The sequence below is a fragment of the Suricata suricatta genome, chromosome X, assembly GCF_006229205.1.
Source record: "Suricata suricatta isolate VVHF042 chromosome X, meerkat_22Aug2017_6uvM2_HiC, whole genome shotgun sequence".
Classification (NCBI taxonomy): domain Eukaryota; kingdom Metazoa; phylum Chordata; class Mammalia; order Carnivora; family Herpestidae; genus Suricata; species Suricata suricatta.
In genome coordinates this window covers 15,206,736-15,231,527 of record NC_043717.1, presented here as the reverse complement: position 1 = coordinate 15,231,527, position 24,792 = coordinate 15,206,736, and the positions used below count along the sequence as shown (strand labels likewise).

Here is a 24,792-nt window from a genome sequence, read left to right as displayed (position 1 = left end):
ATCTTTACTTCATAACCTCATAGAACTTTTAAGATCATGTTGTACGTGATGAATCTGCAAAAAGGATATAGCCTACAGCATTTGAGAATTGATGTCAGAACCCCTTTTTCACGAACCATATTGAAGTCTCAAAGGACACAAGTGCTTTGAAGAACAGTTTTGGACAGTCTGATAATGATAGTAGCATGATCCAGTATTGCCTGCAAATGGGCTGTTATGTTTAATTGACTCTATCAAAGCTTTTTCTTTAACTGACAAGAGGTTTTGTTTGATTTTGGATTGAAATCTTGCAAATTAGATTGTACAACAATTTTCCATCTTAATAGTGGGCTAAACATTTAAATATAATCTAAATAAAAGTTTAAGATAACAAACTTTTTAATTCCATGTTCAGAAAATTAATGGTCATATTCTACCTTAATATCAAGCTAATTGCCCGTATTAAGTGGTCCCTATATTGACTTGCTCTGTGACTTATGTCTCAAATTCGTAATTCTTAAAAACTTTTTATCATTTGGCAACTTTATGCTGCCATAAATCTGTCTACCTCTCCCACTCTCCTTTTTAAATTAACTGCTTCTAATTTGCAGTTACTAGAAAAAAGATAGCTAAGGGTAATGATATTTTGATGCAGTAATTTTTAACTTGGGAACTTTGTTATACTTGGAGCTTACCTAATAGTATAAAATAGCATCCTTACCCTTTTTGTGATTTCTGCCTGTCGTATACACATACCTCTGGTATCAAGGGCATTTTGGACATATTACCTACTGATAAACAGTGTTTTATGCTTTGACATACAGTGACTGAATAGCTCACTTACTGGCATTGTCTGCTCCTTCTTCTCTGGAAGTTGTCAACTAGAAAGCACTGTGAATAAGCTAAAGAGCAAGTGGCTATAAGACAGAAAGCTAGCCCTCCTGTCCCACCTGGAGTTGGGTCTCCATGTTGTCTTTTGGAGATTTTTGTTGGGATTTTTTTTTTTATGAAATAGTGCTCATTTCCTGATTATTAACTACTCTACATTTATTATAAATCTAGAAGTGTTTTTATACTTCCTGTCATTCTTCTGAATAGAATTACAGCAGTAACATAACATAAATCAGATTTTCCTCTCTTAACTAATATATCCATGGTATCTTACATACCTTAAAAACTAGTTATGTTCAATCCACCATGTAAATTGCTCTTGATAATCTTGATAATGATGATGTCATCTTCAAACCTGACCTGGTCATCTAGATCTCTGTGAACTTGCCTCAATCCTGTAGTCCACAAAGCTTGTTATCGGAAACTTGGTTCAGTCATTTGATATATGTTAGGAACAGATGTCAAATGATCGTCTGAAGGAAAAGATCATTTTGGCATATTAGATTGCAAGGTATCTTGCGTACGGTGTTTTGGGGAGAAAACTTCTCTCCAGAAATCTCATAGGACCAATACTAAAAACCTCAGTTACCCAAAACGTTATTTCAGTTTTTCACTTTTAAGAGCTTGAAAACAATATAAAATAATTGGAAAGATTCACTTAAAAAAAAATTCTAGATCGGCATTGTTTAGTAGCCACTATGTGCATGTGGCTTTTGAGCACTTGGAATGTAGCTAGTGTGGCTGAGGAACTGAATTTAAATTTAAATAGTCATGTATGACTTTTGTCTACCACATTGAACACAGTTCTAGATTGTAGGATTAGTACAAATTGAACTTTTTTTCCCCCTACACCAATGTTTTTCAGCCCTGGATTCTATTATTTGTATTTTGAAATTAATAGGCTAAAGCTTTTACTAAGTGAAAAGATATTTACTATGCTCTTTCAAATTACGATTAATCAGCTTTATCTTGTTCCTCAACTACCCTGAAGATTTTTTATAAACTCTACTGCATGGTACATGCCCTCTGAATTACATTCTACACTTTTTACAGTTTTGGTAGTTTTACAGTGATTTTTCTCATTCAAATGATAATACCAAGCACTGGGGAAATTGAGCTATCAAAAATGTTGCATTTTGTTCACTATACTGTGCTAATTAATACTGGGGAAATGGATTGATACATCCTATAGATTAATGTTTACTGAATGCTCTCTCTGACTGGACAGTATCTATATCAACTTGAATGAGGTAGATAAAATTCTTCTCAACATACAGATGGGGAAACACAACTAGTAAGTACACTAGAGTACTCTGCTTGAGTTGAGAACAGCATGTAGGTGAGTGACTTGTTCTAGATGAAATCTCTTAATGGGGGAGAAAGGTTCTAGATGGTTTACATGAGAAGATATTTCTATGGGAATGTATAGGTAGAGTTAGGAAAGTTAAATTGATACTACTCTCCAAACATATTGTGGGTTAAGTAGGCTTTTGTGAGCTGGCCTGAGAAACAGTATGACATTGTACAGGAAAATGTTTTGGAATTTCTAAATAGCTGTCTTACAAATGAACATTTGAAATAAAAACTACAGTATCTGGAAAAGGAGGGGCTGCCCAGATGTTAGTTATCAGCTCTTCATATAGAAGTCCTTAGGTGTGTGTTCAGGTAACTGTGCTCTGTTTTTGAATTGCCACTTACTACGTCTTTATTTCCGTATATTTGCATCTTTTCAGAAAAGTGAATTTGACGCTTCCTCAAAGTGTCAGAAAATAGGCTCTGACTCAGTCTGAAAAAGTTACCATCTATCTTGCTACAATATAAGAAAAGGAAATTTAAAGAAATTTCGCATGATAATTGGCAGGTTTTTTTTCGTGTGTGTGTGTGTGTGTGTGTGTGTGTGTGTGTGTTACCTGTTAAGTTAAATAGCCCTAATGAATCTTTTTAAAAATTGTGATATGATTTACATACCACAAAGTTCACTCTTGTAACGTATATAGTTCACTGGGTTTTTAGTACTTTCACAAGGTTCTATAACCATCACCACTAATTCCCCAACATTTCATCAACCCAAAAATAAATCCCATGCTCACTAGCAGTCAGTCCCTATTCCTTCCTTTCCCCAGCAGCCAGTAATTTACTTTATAGATTTGCCTCTTCTGGACATTTCTATTAATGGAATCATACAATATGTGGCCATTGTGTCTGACATCACTTAACAATGTTTTCAAAGTGCATCCATGTTATAGCATGTATCACTGCTTCTTTGTTTTTTTTGGCTGAGTAATATTCTGCTGTGTGGATATACCACATTTTGTTTATCCATTTGTCAGTTCACGGACACTGGGATTGTTTCCCCTTTTTGGCTTTGGTGAATAATGCTGCTATGAACACTTTGTATCACAATTTTTATGTGAACATATGTTTTTCGATTTTCTTGAGTATATACCTAGGAGTGGAATTGCTGGGTCATATGGTAAGTCTGTGTTTAATGTTTTAAATAACTGACAAATTGTTTTCCAACTTCAGTCATTTTACATTTCTACCAGCAGTGTGTGAGGGTTCCAGTTTCTCCACATTCTCACCAACACTTGTTACTTTCTTTTTCATTATAATCATTATAGTGTGTGAGAAGTGGTATCTCATTATGGTTTTGATTTGCATTTTCCTAAAAACTAAGTATGTTAAGGATCTTTTCATGTGCTTATTGTCTACATGTATATATAACTAATTCTTGTGCTTATTTTTTACTTATTTGGAGACTTGAATGAAGTATTTGCTAATGCCGTTAATAGAAGATCCTTATCTATGCTATGTTGTATACAGATCTTCCTCAACTTAAATGGGGTTATGTTCCATCATAAGTTGAAAATATCATAAGTGGGAAATGCATTTAATACATCTAACATACTGACCATCATAGCTTAGCCTAGCTTACCTTTAACATGCTCAGAACACTTACATTAGCCTAGAGCTGGTCCAAATCATCTAACACAAAGCCTCTTTTATAACAAAGTGTTGAACATCTCATGTAATTTATTGATAAGTGAACTGAAAGTGAAAAACAGAATGGTTTTAAGTGTACTGGTTGTTTATCCTTGTGATCACATGGCCATCTGGGAGCTGCCTTTCCTTGCTGCTCCGAGCATCATGAGAGAGTATTGTACCACATATTGTTAGCCCAGGGAAAGCTAAAGATTCAAAGTGTGGTTTCTACTGAATGAAATTAAATAATCATTTTTGCACCATTGTAAAGTCAAAAAATCATAAGTCAAGCCATCATAAATCAGGGACTGTCTGTACATAGTTCTTTAGAAAACTTAAATTTTAATCTGTGCTTTCAGTAGATTTGTTTTCATTTTTATATATGATAAATTGAAAGCTTTTCCTAGAATACTGGTTTTCCAATTGGGTCAGTAGAGCCTTATATTCTTTGGAGATACCTTATGTTACCTCATTACCTGGACCACCCCTTTTCCCAGCCAGAGCAGTTTCTAGAGGAACACAATGAAGTGTTAATATTAATTATAGAAAACTATAGCAAGAAAACAAAGAGCGAAGCAGTGACTTTTTCCTTATAATCTCTTCAGTCTTGTGATACTGTACTGTAGTTTCTTATTTAAAGCAAGAATACAGGAAATAATTGAAGGCCAGTCAAAACTAAATGTCTGGACTCTCTGAAATTAAATACAAGTCAGTAGATAAATGGATTTAAGAATCCATTTCTTAGGTTAAGTGAGATATACAGAGGTTTCATTTAAAGCAGTAGGAAAATGCAAAACAAAACCTGTTTGCCTCCTTTCCTTCAAGTTCTGCTGGCTATTCGTATAATTCAAGAGGAGTAAGTATCACAATGGATTTTGGTAGCAGAGTAGGTGTTTCTTAAAGAGAGAAATAACTGAAATTAAAAATAAGATTTCCTTTGGATTATCAACAAAAGCTCATAAAAGAACTTTAAAGTGAACTTTTCCCCCTGACTGTTCTGAGTGTGTAAAGTATATTACTAGGTTATGATGAATGAAATAGAATTATTTCCTTCAGAATATTATACTTTAAAAGTACTGAGATGGGCAGGTAGTTAAATAACATGAACCAAGCTAAATTAGCCAGAAATGTTATAAACAGATATAATTTGAACTTTAAGAGAAAATTAGGATCCATAATGCAAGAGCAATTTTCCATAGTGTATTTTTAACCATAATGTAGAAGACTAGAAAGTAAATATTAATACGCTTGACACCCAAAAAAGTTCCTTTTAAAATATACATACAAAGAAGATAAATGTTATTTTCAACATAAAAATTAATTCCTTGGGGGAGACTTCTGGTTCTGCCAATTTGGAGGAGCCCAACCTCTCCTAGGCTCTCTTTTACAACTAAAATACCTTAGACATAAACATCAAACAAGCACAGGAACACTGAAAGGTTGAAATAAGAAGGCAGACTGCCTGTAGACTTTGGTACTCAAGGAATGACATTAATAGTGAATTTGCTTTATTTTTTTTTATTGCTTCCCATATATCTTGGACAGGGTCCTGTAAAAGCCTCCAGCCTGAACCACCAACAGGCACAGACAAAAGGGACTCCCAGAAAAGCCTATTTTCTTTAGCCAAGTGACTGGGGAAAGGGTAGCCAAACAACAGTAAATCTTTTTGTCAGTACCCACCCTACTGTAGCCAAACACCCCCAGAAAACCCCTATCCTACTCGAAGGAAGCAAGTGGCAGTGCTTGAATTCCTCAACCTGGTGATGTTAGCTCTGCAGATCAAGGATTTCATATCCCATTCCCTGCCTAGCAAAAGCCGACAACACTTTGAGTCCCCCTGCTGGGTGGTTTTGACAAGTTGAGCAGGGGTCTGATCTTCCCTCATGGCCCCCCCCCCCATCCCACCATCTGCAGAAGGACATGATGCTTTCACTAAGGTAGTGTCAGTGCTGTCTAGGAGCCAAGTTGAATCTCCTCCCCTATCTGGAAACAACAAGACTTAACAAAGTGGTGTAGGCAAGGCTAGTCCCCAGTAAGCCTCCCCGTGCCCTTTGTTACTGAGGAGCTGAGCCTACAACCTCACCCAAAATCAACAAGGCAGAACAAGTTGGTGGACTAGTCAACTCTCCTTCCCTCCTTTCCTGGTGTAATTGGGGCCTGGTGGACAGCTGAGCCTCCACCCCCATCTGGCATCTATTCGGCTAAACAAAATGGTGGATGGAAGGGCTGGTTGACCCTCCACTTATCCTGTTAACTGGGCCCTTCTGGAAGCTGAGCTTTCCACTCTACCTTACAGCAACAAAGCAGTGTGTATCAACCTCTCTGCTTTCTCTCTCCCTTTTGTCAATGTGAACCATCAGGGAGCCTGCACCCCTACTCAGAAGAAGTGCGATGGGGCAAGTTGTTGCCCCATCTTCCCTGGGACCAAGAATGTAGCTGAACTTCCATCCCACCCCTGTACAGAAAAGCAAGTCATTGCTCCATTTTTGCCAGGGTGGTGTCAGTGGGGCCCAGCAGGAAGCTGAACATAAACATTCATCTTGCCCTCACACTGCATCTCAACTAGTGGACTGCCTGCTAAAAAAAGTTTAAATAGTATATAGAGTCTTATCTCCAAATGTACATTATACAATTGAAGATCACTATACTAAGAACCAGGAAAACCACAATATGAGAGAAAAGTCAATAGATGCCAACACCAGGATGCTTCAGATGTTGCAGTAATCTGACAAGGATTTTAAAGCAGTGATCATAAAAATGCTTCAGTGAGCGATCGCAAACACAGTCAAAACAAATGAAAAATTAGTCTAAGAAAAGATATATAAAACAGAATATGGAAACTTTAGAACTGAAAGATATAGTAATTGAAATAAACTTACTACATGGGGTTAATAGAAAAATGGAGATAACAGGAAGAGCAAATTTGAAGACAGAATGACTGAAATTACCTGATTTCAACAACAGAGGGGAAAAAAAGGAACTGACAAAAAATAAGAGAGCCTGAGGATTCTGGGAAACATAAACAAAAGATTTACAGTGGACCTGAAGAAATAATGGCTGAAAATTGCCCAATTTGGCAAAATACAAAATCATACAGATTCAAGAAACTGACTGAAACCCAAACAAGGTAAACCCAAAATAATTCATGCCCAGGCACATCAAAATCAAACCTTTGGAAATGAGAACTTATTTAATGGGTATAGAGTTTCAGTTTTGTAAGACAACAATGTTTAGAGATCGGTTGTACAACAATGTAAATGAATATATTTTTAAATGTTTATTTAATTAGAGAGGGAATGAGAGCACAAGGAGCAGAGGGACAGAGATGGAGAGAGAGAGAGAGAGAGAGAGAGAGAGAGAGAGAGAGAATCCCAAGCAGGCTCCATGCTGTCAGCACAGAGCCTAGTGAGGGGCTGGATCTCATAGATTGTGAGATCATGACCTGAACCAAAATCAAGAGTAGGATACTTAATGGACTGAGCCACCCAGGTGCCACTGTAAATATATTTAACACACCAGTGAACTGTACACTAAAAAGCCTTTAAGATGGTACATTTTATGTTGTGTGTATTTTACCACAATTAAAAAAAATTAATCATACTAAAAGGCAATCTTGAAAGGAGCTAACAAGAAATGAACTATTACATGTAAGGGAACAATGATTTAAATGACAGCAGATCCTACATTAGAAACCATGGACGCCAGAAGGAAATGGCACCATTTTTCAAGTGCAAAATGAAAATTGTCAACCCAGAATTCTATACCCAGTGAAAATATCCTTGAGGAGTAAACGTGCATTCAAAACTGTCTCATCACCTTAACCACTCGGCCACAGCTTCCCTACTCAAAACTGTCTCAAATAAAGAAAGGAAAACTAAGAGAATTTGTCTATAGCAGACCCTGAAAGAATGACTACAGGTAGTTCTTCAGGCAGAAAGGAAATTTTAAAAGAAGGATATGAAATATCATGAATAAAAGAATAACAGGAATTATATGGTCTTTTCCAGAAAGAAGAAAACACTTCACAACTCATTTTATAAGGCCATTATTGCCTGAAACCAAGACCTAAAGACAGTATGGAAAAGAAAGTAGTATAGACCAGTATCCTTCAAGAACATAGACACAGCATCCTCAACAAATAACATATGAAAAGAAATGTACATGGTGATCAAATAGATTTTATTCCAAGGATGTAAAACTGGCTCAGTATTCAAAAATCATTTGGTATAGTTCACTATATTAAATAGGAAGAAAAATCACATTATTAATGGTGCAGAAATGCATTGAAATGGATTAAACATTCATAACAAAAATTCATCAAACTACGAATAAAAGGGAACTTTCTCAGTTTCATAAAGAACATATACAAAAAAAAAAAAACGCCACAGATAACATCATACTAAATGGTGAAAGACTGAATGCTTTTCCCTTAATATCAGGAACAAGAAAAGGATGTCATTTTTTTTAAATGTTTGTTTATTTTTTGAAAGACCATAAGCAGGAGAAGAGCAGAGAGAGATAGAGACAGAGACATGTAGACACAGAATGCGAAGCAAGCTCCAGACTCTGAGCTGTCAGCACAGAGCCTGATGTGGTACTCGAACCCACAAGCCAGGAGATCATGACCTGAGCCGAAGTTGGACGCTTACCAGCTGAGCCACCCAGGCACCCCAAGGATGTCCTTTCTCACCACTGCTACTCAGCATAGTTCTGGAAGTTCTTAACAGTGTAATAGGCAAGAAAAGGAAATAATAAAATACATACGGATTGGAAAGGAAGAAATAAAACTGTCCCTGTTTACAAGTGACATGATGATCTCCAGTGAAAATCCCAAGGAATCTACATAAAACTAAAAATAATGAGTTCAGCAAATTTGTAAGCTACACGATGAGAATACAAGAATAAATTATATTTCTATACACTGACAATGGATGTGTGGAAACCAAAATGGAAAACAGTACCATTTGTAATTGCTCAAAAAAAAAATTCTTAGGTGTAAGTAACAAAACATGTATAGGACTTTATAGGACTTAAATACTGAAAACTAAAAGTGCCAATAAAAAAATAAAAAATCCAAATATAGAGAGAGACATGCCATAGGTTGGAGGACTCAGCACACTCAGGATGTCAGTTCTCCCCAAATTCTTGTATAGGCTTAACACGAGTTTATTCTAAAAGTTCTATGGAAAGGTAAAGGAATTAAAATCTCTAATACAAGATAAAAATAAAGTGGGATCCACTGCACCCAATTTTAAGACTTACCATATAGCTTCAGCAATCAAAATTCTGTGGTATTGATGAAGGAATAAACACATAGTTCAATGGAATATATTATAGAACCCAGAAATAGATGCATACAAGTACAGCCAGTTGATTTTTATCAAAGATGCAAAAGTAATTTACTGGAAAAAGGAGAGGCCGTTCAACAGTGGTGCTTGAAGCAATTACAGATCCATTGGTAAAAAATAACCTCACACCTCATATGAAAACTACTTCAAAATGTATCATGCAGGAATTAAGAGAATACTTATCTTGATGAGCACTGAGTAATGTATAGAATTGTTGAATCACTATATTGCACACCTGAAACTAATAAAACATTGGTAACTAGACAGCATTTAAAATAAAAAAAATAGAAAGTAAACTTTCTGCTAAAAAGTCACAAAAATATCAACTCCATCAGAAATAAAAATGTATCATGGATTTAAATGTAAAATAAAAAACTTTTAGAGTTGAGACCTAGAAGAAAATCTTCAGGACTTTGGGCTAAATCAAGAGTTTTTAGACCAAACACCAAAAACACAATCCATAGAAGAAAAAAAAGTAGACTTTATAAAAAGTCAAAACCTTTGCTCTATGGAAAAAAACCTGTTAAGGGGATAAAAAGATAAGGCATAGATTGGGTGAAAATATTTGTAAACCTGTATCTGAGACAGGGCTTGAATCTGGAATATATAGAGAAGTCTCAAAACTTAACTAATTTAAGCCAAGCAGCCCACTTAGAAATCTGACCAAAGAAAGGAACAGACATTTCACCAAAGAGGATATGTGGATAGTAAATAAACATATGAAAAGATATCAATATGGTTAGCTATCAGGGAAATTAAAATTGAAATCATGAATAATCACTACACACCTATAAGAACAGCCAATTTAAAAGTAGTGACAATACTAAATGTTGGTGAGGATGTGGACAGACCAGATCCTTCATACATTGCTAGTGGGAATGTAAAAAGGATACAGCCTTTCTGGAAAATAGTTTCCAGAAACTATTTTTCTTTAAAAACTAAACATAAACTTACTGTATGAATCAGCAGTGATACTCCTGGGCATTTATCCCAGAGAAATGAAAACATATGTCCAAACAAGTCTGTACATAAATTTTCATAGCACCTTATTTGTAATATCAAAATATTAAAACCAAATGTCATTCAGTAGGCAAATGGTTAAACAAGCTGTGGTACATCCACACTGTGGAATGCTACTCAGCATCTAAAAGGAATGGATTATTGTTACATGCAGCAATTTGGATGGGTCTCAAGGGAATTCATACTCCATGAATAAAGCTACATAGTGTATGATTCCATTTACATAGCATTCTTGAAATGACCAAATTGTGGAAACGGAAACCAGATTAGTATTTTCCAGGGTTAAAAAGAGGACAGGAGGGAGGTGGGTTATAAAGGGTCAGCACACAAGATCCTGATGGTGATGAACTGTTCAGTATCTTTATAGTGGTGGTAGATACAGAAACCTATAATGTAATAAATTGTGTGGAGCACAAACACACACACAAGAACCTGTAAAACCAGTGAAATGTAAATAAGGTCTGGGCTTTGTACAGTATAAATTTCCAGGTTTTGACAGGAAGTTAATGTAAGATGCAACCACTGGGTTAAAGGTATATGGGACCTCTCATTTTTCCAACTTCCTGTGAATCTGTAATCATTTTGAACTTAAAAAAATCAGCACTAGATAAAAATGTCTATTCTCAAAAACTTAGTAAAATAGGAACAAAAGAGGGTTTCCTTAATGTTTTTTAAAAAACAATCTCAGACCAATAGCCACCATCATGCTTGATGGGGACATATTTTAAGGCAATCTCATTAAGATTATGCCTGCTGTTTTCACCTCTACTTTACATTCTGGAAGAGTTTACATGTAATTAGACCAGAAAATCAGAGTACTAAAAAGAATAATAAAGGATTGCTCTTCATAGTTGATATAATCATCTACTTGGATAATCTAAGGAAACCACTAAAAAGGTTCTTTAAAATCAGTGAGAGTCTAATAAGCTGGTATTAAAATATATTAAGAAACCAATAAATAGCTTTCCTAGTTAGATATGGTAATGGAAGAAAAACTAATCCAAAATGGTAAAAAAAAAAAAAAAAGACTAAATGAAAATTAACATAATAAGCAAAGGGTAGAAACTGAATGAAAAAGTAAGTTGCATTAAAGAATGATTTGAAGGGAAAGAGAGTTGGGGAGAGAGAGGGACGCAAAACTTGAGAGACTATTGAAAACTGAAAATGAACTGAGGATTGAAGGGGAAGGGGGAAGGGGGAAAAGAGGTGGTGGTGATGGAGGAGGGCACTTGTGGGGAAGAGTACTGCGTGTTGTATGGAAACCAATTTGACAATAAACTATTAAAAAAAAAAAAGAATAATTTGAGGGGCGCCTGGGTGGCTTAGGCAGTTAAGTGTCCGGCCTCAGCTTAGCTCATGATCTCATTGTTCGTGGGTTTGAGCCCCGCATTGGGCTCTGTGCTGATAGCTCAAAGCCTGGAGCCTGCCTCAGATTCTGCATCTCCGTCTCTCTTTCTGTCCCTCCTCCACTCACACTCTGTCTTTCTCTCTCTCTCAAAAGTAAATAAACATTAAAAAATATTTTAAAATAATAATAAAAAGAATAATTTGAATAAATTGATAGAAAAGCTATGGTTCTTTAAATTACTTTCGATAGGATTTAAGGTTTTTATTTCTTATTGTTTGTTTTTTAAGAATTGAGGGTAACTTCTGTCTTGAATGAAAGTTCCTAGATTTTTAGTTTTTAAAAAATTTCTTAGACTTTTAGTTACTTTATAGCATATCTGAGCAATTAATTCTAACAATTTTTAGTAAAATGCTCTTATTAATAGTGTTTATGTTTAATATAATGCAGTTAGAATTAATCATGGAGTTATAATTAGAAACTGTATCTTTGATTATTTTTTGAGAAATAAGCCTTCCTGACAGGTTGTTTTTATGCCTGTGGTAATTTTTAAATATGTATGCCCATATATTTTTAATGAGTGAGTACTCTGGATTGCTTTTTCCCAAGTAAATTCAACTCCCAACTTGTCTAAAATACCTTGTGTCAAGATCCAGTTGGTAATACACAAATAGGAATTTTGCTTGGATATTAAGCTCTGATTTATTGTGTCTTTGAGCAAATCCCATTCTGTCTTGTTTTATTTACTCACAAGCTATTATCGCTGGCTTTTTGTTCATAAGGATGTTTGTAAGACTGTGTATATCTTTATTTTAAGTGATTATTAACCATTATATTATGAGTAATGTATGCTGGGTTCACTTCAGCAAACATTACAGCACCACTTGTACCAATGTGGAAACAGAGGAAACATGTTCAGGTCCCATTGGCAGACACATAACAGAGTTTGGGCTTTGAAGCCCATCATCATGGTGTATCTGTTTTAGATAGGAGGGCTTCATTAAGCCTCTGGAAACCAGATGAAATCATTAGACTTGTTCCTGAGACTCTTAAATTAGACAACCCAAGTAATGCTTTAAAGAGTTATCTAGTACTCAGATTTTTAGCCCTCTAAATGGAAGTGGACCTGTTAGGATATGAGACTCATCAGAATCCCCTCAAATATTTGTGCTTGTCATTTCCTCTGACAAGATCAATAGGAGGAAAGAGAAGTTAACACTGAACATCCAAGACACTGAACTTTACCACAACCTCCAGCATAACTAATATCGAATTATTATGGATTAGAAAACTGAGGCTCATGTTAGGTAACTTGCCCAAAGTCACACCTATAGTAAAGGACAAAGTCAGGTTTTGGAGCTTAATATATCAGACTCCAAAGCCCATGACCTTTTCTCTACACTGATTTCCCAGACTTGTCTAATCACAGGAGACATCTAAAATACCTGTTTAAAAAATGAAATACCGTAGGCCTTCTGGAACTTCTGATTCAGCTTGGGATGAGGCCAGGTAATATATCCTTGCCAGGAATCTTAGGTGATTCTGGTCATCAGACAGGTTTGGAAAATACTGCCAACTCCAATAGAGTAGTAAGGGATGGCATTTGAAAGTATTAGGAAGGCAGGAATAGGTTTGGGAATAGACAGAGGACCTTAAGCAACAAGTTGACAATTAATTTTCAATACAAATGAAATAAGAATAGTAAAATTGAGGGCACCCTGCTGGCTATCAGTGGAGCATGCAACTCTTTATCTCAGGGTTGTTAGTTCGAGCTTCATATTGGGTGTAGAGATTACTTAAAAATAAACATAAAATCTTTTTTTTTTAAAGCATAGTAAAATGGGGTTGTGGAAATTATAAAATTGCTTTAGGTTCCGTAGTCTGCACAGAAAAACAGTGTTTTTTTTCTTTTTCTTAGTTATTTCTCTTTCAGGTGATAACATTTAGACAATTGTTCTTTGATAGTCTCCTTGTTTACACTTGGGATCAAAGGCACCACTGAAGGATATAGATAAAACTGTAGTTTGGATGCAGAAGAGAAAGAAGGAGTTAGACTTAGAAATAACATAAAAACTGGGGCACCTGGGTGGCTAGGTTGGTTCAGCATCTGACTTCAACTTAGGTCATGATCTTACAGTTCATGGGTTCGAGCTCTGCATTTGGCTGTGTGCTAACATCTCAGGGCCTGGAGTCTGCTTCAGATTCTATGTCTCTTTCTCTCTCTGCCCCTCCCCCACTCATGCTCTGTCTCGGTCTCTCAAAAAATGAATAAATGTTTAAAAGTTTTAAAAAGAAGAAATAACATAAAACAGCTTTAAATAAAGAATCAGTAATTTCCTCAGGTGTTAAAAGCTCTAGAAAATTTAAATGACTTAATCCTTAAAGTCACAAGATTATAACATTCTCAAGCTGGAAGAGCGCTTAGATATCCACATATTTTATGCATGAAGAAACCACAACTCAGAGAGGCTTATGGATTTGCCCACAGTCCTGTGGCAGACTTTCAAATCCATGCTGGCCAAGGTTCCATCAAACTCATGGATTGCAGATAAGTACCAGAAAATAATGACTTTTCCACAGTCATATTGCTTTTTATAAGTAAGTTTAGTGGCAAATCCTGTTTTTATTCCCTGCTTTGTTTATCTAATTTTATGGTTTCTTCCTTCTTTAAATGCCATACTGAGAGTGTGTAAATATATTCAAAAGGATCACTTTTAGGAGATAATGCAATTTGAAACACTATCAACGATATGTTAGAAAATGAACCTTCTTAGAATTGTGTATTTAACAAATGGATACTTTCAGAACATGTGTAAGTCATGGAGGAACTCTAGCTTTCTCTACTTTTTAGTACAAATTTTTATTTTATAAATAGAGAAAAATGAGCATAGGTAGATGTCTGTACATGAATTCTGACTAATATAAAAGCATTTCTGTGTAGGAGTATGAGCTTTCAATTCACACTTGGGTTCAGTTATCTTATCTGCAAACCCGATAGCTCTCTGATCTTGAGCAAGTTTGTAACTCAATTTTTTCTTCTTTGCTATACATAATACACCTCAGAGTTTATTAATGATTATTTGGGATTAAATGGGAGAATATATGTAACATGGCTAACACTGTACTTTGAACAAAAAAAGCATTGCATAAGTGATGACTGCCATTATTATTTACTTGACCTAGTAGTTATTTATAAGAATGTTAATTTCTGACTGAGTGCTTTAGTTTAGTTCTTTATTCAGTTTCTTTATCATAATCAGAAAATATCTGTACAATTCCCAATTTGAAGAATTTTGGATTTACTTTATGGTCTAGACACAATCTTTATAATTTTTCATAGATACTGGAAAAGAACCTATATTCTTTTTACATTATAAAATTCAGTATCTACCTTTTCTAATGTAAATTATTTCAAATGCATTGCCTTTATTTTGTTCATTATGCTACCTCATGCTAGTGTGCTAAAGTTTCCCCTTCTGTTTGTGTTCGTTTCATTTTATAGTCCCCAAAACATCTTTTGTGTTTTGTGGTTATTCTGTGATTAAATGTTGGATACTATTTTGCATTTATTATTTTTAATGTCCTGTTTGAAAAAATAACATGCAAATTATAGAAGATACAAAATATTGTGAAACATATGCAGAAGGAAAATAAACAATTTTACTGTTACTATGAAATATCATTATTAAAAGATATAAATGTGATTAAGAGTAGGGGTTTTAGATTCAGATTTGGGGTTGAATTTAGGCCCTGCTTATTAGCCTTAGGCAGGATATTAGACTTCTTTATTTATTTTGACAAATATTTATTGAAACCCTACTGTGTGCCAGGCATTTTTCTAGGGCTTGAGGATATAGTGCTTAAAAAGATTGACATACCCATCTTGAATTAATTTCCTCATTTGTAAATTAGTGATAATGCCTCACAGAGTTGTTAAAAGCATCAAAGGTGATCTATAATACTTAACACTTGCCTGGTGTATGGTAATTGTTCAGTAAATGATAGCAGTTATCATTATATGTAGTAAGCACTAATTATAGTTTTAGTCCAAATCAGATGACCTTTTTAATTGGATTAAGGTTTTTGACTCACATTTCAATTTTTGGCCTTAATATTACAAACACTTCATTTTTCTTTGTCCTATTCTTACCTGTTTTGTTTGAATTTCTCTTTAAAGAAGTAAGTAGTTGGGGGGCCCAGGGGCTCAGTCCATTAGGCATCCAGCTCTTAATTTCAGCTCTGGTCATGATCTCATAGTTTATGGGTTCTAGCCCCATCTCAGGCTCCGCACTGACAGCACAGAGCCTGCCTGGGATACTCTCTCCCTCTCTCTGTCCCTCCCTGGCTTTCTGCCTCTCTCTCTAAATAAATGAATACACAGACTTTTTTTTAAGGCAGTAAATAGGGGCACCTGGGTGGCTCAGTTGATTAAGCATCTGACTTTGGCTCAGGTCATGATCTGGATTATGGGTTGGAGCCCCACTTCAGACTCTGTGCTGACAGCTCGGAGCCTGGAGCCTACTTCAGATCCTGTGTTTCCTTCTCTCTCTCCCTCTCTCTCTCTCTCTCTCTCTGCCCCCCTCCCACTATTGCTCTGTCTCTCTCTCTCTCTCAAAATTAAATGGTAAAAAAATTTTAAGGCAGTAAATAATTGGCGTGGATTTTTTTAACTTTTTAGAAAATACAACCTGTGACTCGTAAAGTTTTTATTATCAACTATTTCCAACACATGCCAGAGAAGAGAGAACAGTGTGTGTGTGTGTGTGTGTGTGTGTGTGTGTGTGTGTGTGTATTTAAGGTTTACATATTTATTTAGTTTCGAGAGAGAGGAAACGAGAGAGAATCCCAATCAGGCTCTACACTGTCAGCATGGAACCCAGTGTGAGGCTCTATCCTACGAACTGTGAGATCATGACCTGAGCTGAGATCAAGAGTCAGTCGCTTAAGTGACTGAGCCACCCAGGCGCCCAGAGAGAATAGTATAATGAGCTACCATATTCCCATAAGCCAGCTTCAAATATTATCAACTCATGGCCAATCTTGTTTCATCTATACTCCCTTCACTCCCCCCCCATACACATTCTCTCTTTTTCTCCCTACCTCCAGTGGATTATTTTGAAAGTAATCCTAGATACATCAATTTATATATAAATATTTCATTTATGTTTCCTAAAAGATAAAGACTTTTAAAATACACAACCACCATACCATCATCACTCATAAAAATGTCAATAATTCTGTATAGCATCAAATTCTAGTAAGATACTTTTCTCTTAAATACTTTAAACTTTACATTTCTTACATTATTACTTTTGGAATAATTTCTATTGTGAGCTTTTTATTCTTGTGATTTATTTCTTTTGACATACGGATTGTTTTTGTTTGAGGAGGTTATGAAATACTGAGGAAAGAATTATAGAGCTGGAGGGACCTCGGTTTGAGTCTTACTCTTCCTGTTCACTAATTAACTTTGCTGAGCTTTGGTTTCCTCATCTGTAAAATTGGGGTGAATTATACCTATCTCATGTTCTTAGGGTTGAATGTGATGCTTTTGTAAAATACTTTTTATGGTCTTTGCCAGTTATTATCTTCTCTAGTGATTTGGACTGCAATAAATAAATAAAATTTTTGGTTATCCTGTGGTTTCTCAGAACATTGCAAAATTTATATTTATTAGGTAATTACTAAACAGTGGTTTTTAAGTAATCCTTTTAGGAAAGAGAATTGAAAATCTTTTTCTCCATTCTTCCACTACCTCTTTGGAGTCCACATTAATTTAGCCTGAGATTGCAAATCTTACCTCTAGCTTTCTAAAGTTTTATAATGTTTATATACTTATATCAACTATTTACTCTTCATTACTGACCCTTTCTCCTTTAGTGGGGTTAATTATTTTATTCATTTGTTTCTAAATATTAAGTTGGTATTAGTATACTTCACCAGTTCTTTCCTACCTCAATATTCTTTAGTTCTTATTTTGATTCTTTCAGTGGTCTAGGACATACCTTTGAACAATTTATGAAAAAAGGTACTAGCAGGATGGTGAAATTTTATAAGATTTTGCAGATCTGAGAATAATTTCCTGTGACCTTTGTACATGAAAAACTAGAACAAGGTATACAATTCTTAGATCATAACTTTCCCCTTTCAGCTCTCTGTAAATCATTACTTCATTGTCTTCTGGCATTTTATTGTTACAGAGGAAAAATCTGAGGTCAATCTGATTTTAGTTCCTTTGAAAATAACCTGTTTTTTTCTGCTTGTATGCTTGTAGGATTATATCTTTATCCTTGAAATTTAAAAACATTTGCCAGGACATGTCTTGGTGTTGATGATCTCTGTTGAACCTTCTCAGTCTCCAGTCTCAGGTATTTTTTTTCAGAACTGGAAAGTTTTCTTATACTTTTGATTGATTAAAATGCTGGGGGTTTTTTTCTTTAGGAACATCTGTTATTCATAGATTATGTCTGTCCTCCATAGTTTTTTAATCTTTTCTTTCATTTTTTTTTCATTTATTCAAGTTTGTCCTCTGTGGAATGGATTCTGTTTTCTGCAGTGTCAATTCTAATATTTGCTGTTCACAGTGCAGATTTAATTTTGGCTACTGTGTTTTCATTTCTTTATTCTTACTTCAACATACTCCTGTTTCATAAGCTGAATTTCCCTTAGGGGTACACTCTAAGAAACAAGGTGGGGTTCAAACCTAAAACTGATCTGATATATTTTCTGAAGCCACAACCACAGGACCAGACAGAAAAAAAAAACTTCTGAAAGGGTCCTCTAAAACTTAAAGACATAGATATAACCAGAGGTCATTTCTACCCTAGTCTAGAAAATATAACATTCTTGAATACCAGCAGGTGTTTAATTACTCAAGGAATAGCAAAGCAAGCATAAGGGCACCTTAACTAGAAATAATGATTTTTCTAATTATATTGATTGTTCTTTTCTCATTATAAAAAGAATAGATAATAAATGCATATAATTTTGAAAATACAGTACAAGAAGAAAATCCTAGGACCCAGGTAACTACTGATAAGATTTTATATATGTTTTATCAGTTACATGCACACATGTTGGGGGGGGTTGCAAAATTGCGGTCATACTATATAGTTTTGTAACCTTTTTAATTTAATATATTACAAGCATATTTTTGCATCATTAATTTTTTGATGCCCTTATTTTAACCATTGCATAGTATTCCTACAAATGAATAGATGTGTTATGATTTATTTAACCAGTCCCCTGTTGGTCATTTAGATTGTTTTCTATTTTTCAGTATAATGAGTGTGATGAATATCACTGTACATAAGTCTTTATGCACATCTCTGATATTTCCTTAGGATAAATGAGGAGCTGATTCTTAATCCTGTCATATTGGTAAGGATTATATACATTCCTTATTAAGAATATAAAATGCTTGTTTCTTATTGTTTCAATGTGATTGCATAGAAGATTCTTTGGATTCTGAACAATTTGATGGTATCTGAACTGAAATTCAAGAGAGGTTTCTTGTGCCTCCATCAAAGCACCTTCATGCAACTCCTGTTCTATATGCTTTGGGCAAGAAAACCATTGGGAGCTTGGAAGGCAAATATACTTGTGGGAACTTGAGGGTGGTCAAAAAATATATATGTGTATATATAAATATATATATGTGTGTATATATATATATATATATATATATATATATATATATATATGGTCCTTGCTCATTCCTACAACCTGGGTCTCCAAATTAGCACAGTAGAGTTTTGGGCCTTTTCTTTTCCTCCTCCCTTCCTATTATTTCAGGCTCTTATTCTCTATGAGGAATTCTTTTTTACCAATGTTCATATGTATATTTCATTTCTACATATGAGGATGTCAGTAGATATTTCCTAGTAACCTCAAGGTAGCATTTTACCAATCACAGATCCTTTTTTTTGTTGTTTTTTTAGTTCTAGTATACTTGTACATGATGATCTCCTACTGGACTCAAAGTACTTTTTTAACATATTTCATATTTTCTTCAAAGGTATCAAACAACAACCCAGAAATGTGCATTGTTGTAACATGCCATTACAACAAAACAAACTGTTTAATAAAGTGGCTTAAAATGAAAATTATTTAGTAGAATATTCATATTTTTAACATTTCAGATTTTTTCTTAAAGTACTGGCAATATTCTAGAAGTCCTGAAACCTTGGTTCAGAATTATTGATTTGAATTGTTCATCCTCTTGAAACCAGAAAGATGATCTTCAGTGATAATTTTATATCACAACATTAGAAGTTATTTTGAAAACAATTCCTGCTGAAATGCAAGCTAACAGTCTCCTTTGTCTGATTTGTTCTGATGAAACCCATATTGTACGTTATTCTAATTTTTGACTTTTACACATCTCAGACTAACAGAGTAAAGCATGATTAGCATTTCCTAACCTTTTCCAGTATTTCACATAATATTTGCATATATACAATCTGCCAAGCTCTGTAGTTTTTTGGCTGGAAGGCATAATGGTGGGATGAGAGAGGATAAATACATTTGCCTCACTTTTAAACTATCGTTTTTTGTCTGTACTCATTCTTTGGCCACATTGTATAAAAATACACCACACGTATGAAGGATCTCTTTCACCCTGCTTGGTGGGAAATTGGCTGTATTAAGTAGTGAAATAAGTATCTCACCACTTTCCTGTACTTCTTCATTGCACTAACTTAGAAGTTAACTATAGAAATATGTATTTCACAATTCAGGCAAAAGAGAAGGGACGGGATGTAGCACTTACTGAGCATCTACTGTCCCTTGATGTATCCATTTAATTGCAGCATTTTAACAAATAGATATTATATGCATTTTAACAAATAAAGAAACTGAAGCTCAGAATCTTTAGTAACTTACCCAAGATCAGGTAACAAAGCTGGGGTTTAAACCTGGTACTAGTGAGGTTCAGATCATATGCGTTTTAAAACTATAGAAGTTGAAATGTCAAGTCAGACTGATGGCCCATTGTAACCTAATCTCTAGTGAAGCCAAAGGTTATTTTCTAAAAGGAAACTTTTTAGCTGAAGGAATAATTATGCTGATTTCTAATAGATACCATTTGAATCCTTATTTTGATGAAGTGATAAAAAAGATTTGTTGACGTAAAAGTGATTTTTAAAGTAGATATTTGTAAAGCTTCACCAATATGTAGGACAGCTTTGGCTTTTATATTTTTTTGCCTTAAAATTGTTCAAAATTTTCAATCTTTGCTAAACTCACAAACGAAGTTGATATTTTTTGCAAAAGGTAGAGCATAAACTGCCTTTAGATCATGTTTCACTTAATTTTTTCTTCAGATTGCTTTGTTAGTGTATTACTGTTAATTAGCTAGGTGCAGAGCTTAGAAAAGAAAATATATTGTAAAATTTTTGGATTACATGAAGACAAAAATAGTGAAGAGACTGATTAGCAGATTCAGAATCCATTCTGTAGAAGTTGTAGTAATCCTTTAGAGGATCACAACTAGAAAAAGATGAATGAAAAACTTAAGGCTTTCTTCATGAGACTAAGAGTAACAAGTACAGGACTTCGTTGCAGTAGAAGGAAGACAAAATTTTAATCTACAGAAAACCTAGTATGACTCAGCAAAGTGTTTTGGACGTTTTAAAAAACAATGCCTATGTGAACTGTATTAATAAAAGTTTATTATGTAGGACAGGGAGGTGATAATGATCTTTACTCTGCATTGGTCATATCAAGGTTGGAGTTGAATGCAGTTCTGTATACCACCCTTTAAGATGAATTAAGTGTGTGCTCAGAAAAGAAGATAGTCTCATCTGTCTGAAAGGAATGTTTGAAAGAACTTGAGTTATCTGGTAAAGAACAGACTCAGGATGGTTTACAGTGATAGGTGTAGATTTACTTCCTGTGATTTTGCAGATAGACTACAGGCAAGTTAGTCATCATATATTAGTAATCCTATTAAAGGGAATTTGTAGCTGAGGAAAAGTACTATATAATGAATCTTATCTAGCAGCCAGTATTTTTTCTGAGATAGTTTAGTAGGCTGCCTGGTGAGGTAGTACATTCTTATCCTGATAGTGTTCAGATTTAGGTGAGAATGGCAAAGAAAGAACTGAAGCATATGATGTTTATTTGGAACAGAAGACTTTCAAGATCTCTTACCAATACTAAACTTTTTTGATTCAAAGATTAAAAGGACTTTATGGAAGTATTATTTTATCCTCATGAAGCCACCTCACCTTAATAATAGTAGTTTGCATTGGTGCAGTTCTTTATGATTTGTAAAGTCCTTTTTTTGAGTTATCTGAGTTTTGAGTCTAACACTAACCCTTTGGGTAGACAGGGCAAGTGTCCCCATTTTGAACAGATAAGATAGGCTACAGACAGTCTGAACTGCCTCAAATCATAAAGCTTATAAGTGGTAGACCTAGGACTCTATCTCTGGTCTACCATTCCAGTTTAGTGCTGTTTCTACTATACTAGTTTGCCTTAGAAAGTACATTATAAGTTGTGATTCTTGCTTTGGATGCACTGAAAATTACAAGGAACAGATGGTTCTTAAATTATATTCCTATACAAAGTATATTGTAGCTCAGTGAGACCAAGGATTCTAAAAGTCAAATAATGAGGAGCCTTTAGCAGATCTGTGTTATAGAAAGAGAACTCTGTGTATAATTAATGAGAAAACCTAGTTTGTGCTACTAGATGAATGATGGCACCATTCACTAAGATAGCAAATACAGAAGTAGCAGATTGTGGGCCATGAAGGGGGTGACTGAATTTTGGATGTAATTAAAATAGGTACCATTGATTGTTTAGTAAGTGCCAAACACTGTGCTTAGGGTTTTATATCCTTTATCTCACTTAGCCTCATCACCATCTCTCTGAAGATGAGACTTTTTAATCTCTACTTTTCATATGAAAAAACTAAAACATAGTTTAAATAACTTGTCCAAGGCTTCATTATAAGTGTAAGAGCAGAAATCTAAATCTAGGTGTCTGACTCCAAAACCAGCATTTTTATGATCTAGTTTAAGGGTTGTCTGTGATGTTTGGATTAAAACAATCAGTATTTAATTGAATAAATGGTTGTGACTTTTGGTAGAAAGATGTATCCTGGAGTTATTCGAGTCCTTACCATAGAAGTGGGCAATACTGTAGCTTCTGAAAGTGTCTTAGGATAATAAAGATTTTATTCCTCCTCCTTTTCTGCATTTTAGCACTGTTTCTGTGCTTTGTAATATTGTATAGGCATTCCCTAACCTAGAAGCATACTCTATGAGTGTTTCAAAATGAAAGGTCCTCTTTTTATGGGTCAGTAGACCTGTGAGACCCTCTAGGATGGGGGCCATGTTTTCTTAATCTTTCATCTACAGCTTGGCCCCTAAAACTTAGAATGAATGAAAAGAAAGGTGTGGAAGAATGGATGGATAAATAGGGGTTTAGAGAGTAGAGAGAGTTCAAATTCAGAGCATCTGCCTCATGTGGGTAGGGTAATGGATGGGCTACCTTTTATAGCCTAGTTGATGATGCTCCAAAGATGGCTAGGTGAGATCCTTGTACATTTGTGGAATTGACAAGTAGTCAGGGGAATTTACTCCTTTTTTCATTGAAGTAACTAGAGAAGATGTTGTGTTCCTGACTTCTGGTTTTGTTTTGTTATTAATTACACAAATAATACATATTCATTGTAAACACATCAGAAAATTCAAATACGCAAAAACATTTTAAATTGTCTAAAACTCTACCACCCAGAAACAGCCACTGTTAACATTTTGGTGTATATCCTTCCCGAGTTTTTCCCATAGAAATATATACATTGGAACATGTATATATTTGTTTAAAATGGGATCATTACAATCCATATTGTTTTGTAAACTGCTTTTTCACTTATTACATGTGACTGTCTTTCCATGTCAATAAATTTACATCTTTATTATCATTTTTAATAACTGTATAGTATTCCATTATATGGATGTACCATCATATATTTAACTAGTTCTCTATTGTTAAGAATTTAGGTTTCCAATTTGGAGTTCTTTTTGGAAAAAGTTATGGTGAGCATTCTTGTATGTACATCTTTGCACACTTGTTTTAATACAGACTTAGATTATCTTCCTAAAAGGTTGTGCTGAAATATACTTTCCCTAGCAGTATATCCTGAGTGCTGTTTTCCCAATACTCATACTAATGCTGGGTGTTATTTTTTCTGTAAATCATTACCAGTTTGAAAGGCAAAGGTATCTTTCTGTTAATGCATATCTTTGATTAGTACTAAGACTAAATTCTTTTTTCCCTTATTGCTCATTTCTGTTGAAGTTCATCATTTTTTCTTACAGGTTTGTAAAACAAAGCTCTTTATGTAATTGAGGATACAAGCCCTTTGTCATATGTTGCTTTTTTTGTAATCGATTTGTCCTTTATCTTTTTTGTGTCTAGTGGATGACATTTTTAAACTTTTATCAATTCGAATGTTATTTATTTCCTTTATGATTTCCACCCCCTTACCCCATAAGTATAATTTACCCATATTTTCTTCTAATACTTATATAATTTTATTTTTGACATTTAAATGTTTAATCCATCTGGAATCGATTTTGATATGGAGATCTAGCTTACTTTTCAAACCCTGAAATAACTAATCAGCTGCCCTGATCAATCAATGGAGTTGAATTTTAGAATGTGTTTTGCAATAGAAAGTATTGTAAATGATGTTTGGTGATATTTAAATAATACTATTTGTAATTCACTTAACTATTAAAATGAACTCAAGGACTTACCTGGAAAGGTAATCATCATTTATTATATCATTTCCATGGAAAAATGTTTTCATAGTTAACTTTTAAAAGCACAACCTGTTGCATATTGGCAACTACATACTTATATGGTCATTTGGTACTTCATTAGAATCCTATAGGGGTGACAATATTCATATTATGATTTTGCTTTGTCTGCCTTCATTTAACCTTAACTGATGTGAGATCTGTGTTGGTAACTTTCAACTTGCTGTGCTTTTCACAGAATGGACAGCAAATTATGGATGAACCTATGGGAGAGGAGGAGATTAATCCACAAACTGTAAGTAAACTATTGTATCATAAAGGATATAGATAAATCAGATACCATAAAATTTTAAGTATTTTTTAACTGAGAAAAATAATATTTTATGGTATTTAGAAGCTTGTTTATGATTTCTTAATTTTACCAAAATATAATCTTGAATATGCCAGTGCCTTT

At 34.5% G+C, this 24,792-nt stretch overlaps 1 protein-coding gene across 6 annotated transcripts in view; it reads left to right on the top strand.

Annotated features, from left to right (window-relative positions):
- The window catches only part of RPS6KA3 (ribosomal protein S6 kinase A3), a 115,546-nt gene that overhangs the window by 5,940 nt on the left and 84,814 nt on the right, over positions 1-24,792 (top strand). The window contains exons 2-5 of one of the 6 annotated variants that reach the window (XM_029929547.1): positions 17,840-17,933; positions 18,529-18,590; positions 18,909-18,945; positions 24,577-24,633. In XM_029929547.1, the coding sequence (XP_029785407.1) occupies positions 18,541-18,590; positions 18,909-18,945; positions 24,577-24,633 (144 nt within the window). In that variant the 5' untranslated portion in view covers positions 17,840-17,933; positions 18,529-18,540. Of the gene's footprint in view, positions 1-17,839; positions 17,934-18,528; positions 18,591-18,844; positions 18,946-23,593; positions 23,613-24,576; positions 24,634-24,792 lie in introns of those variants that run through there. The other 5 variants (XM_029929549.1, XM_029929550.1, XM_029929552.1 and 2 more) reach the window with 5 other exon arrangements.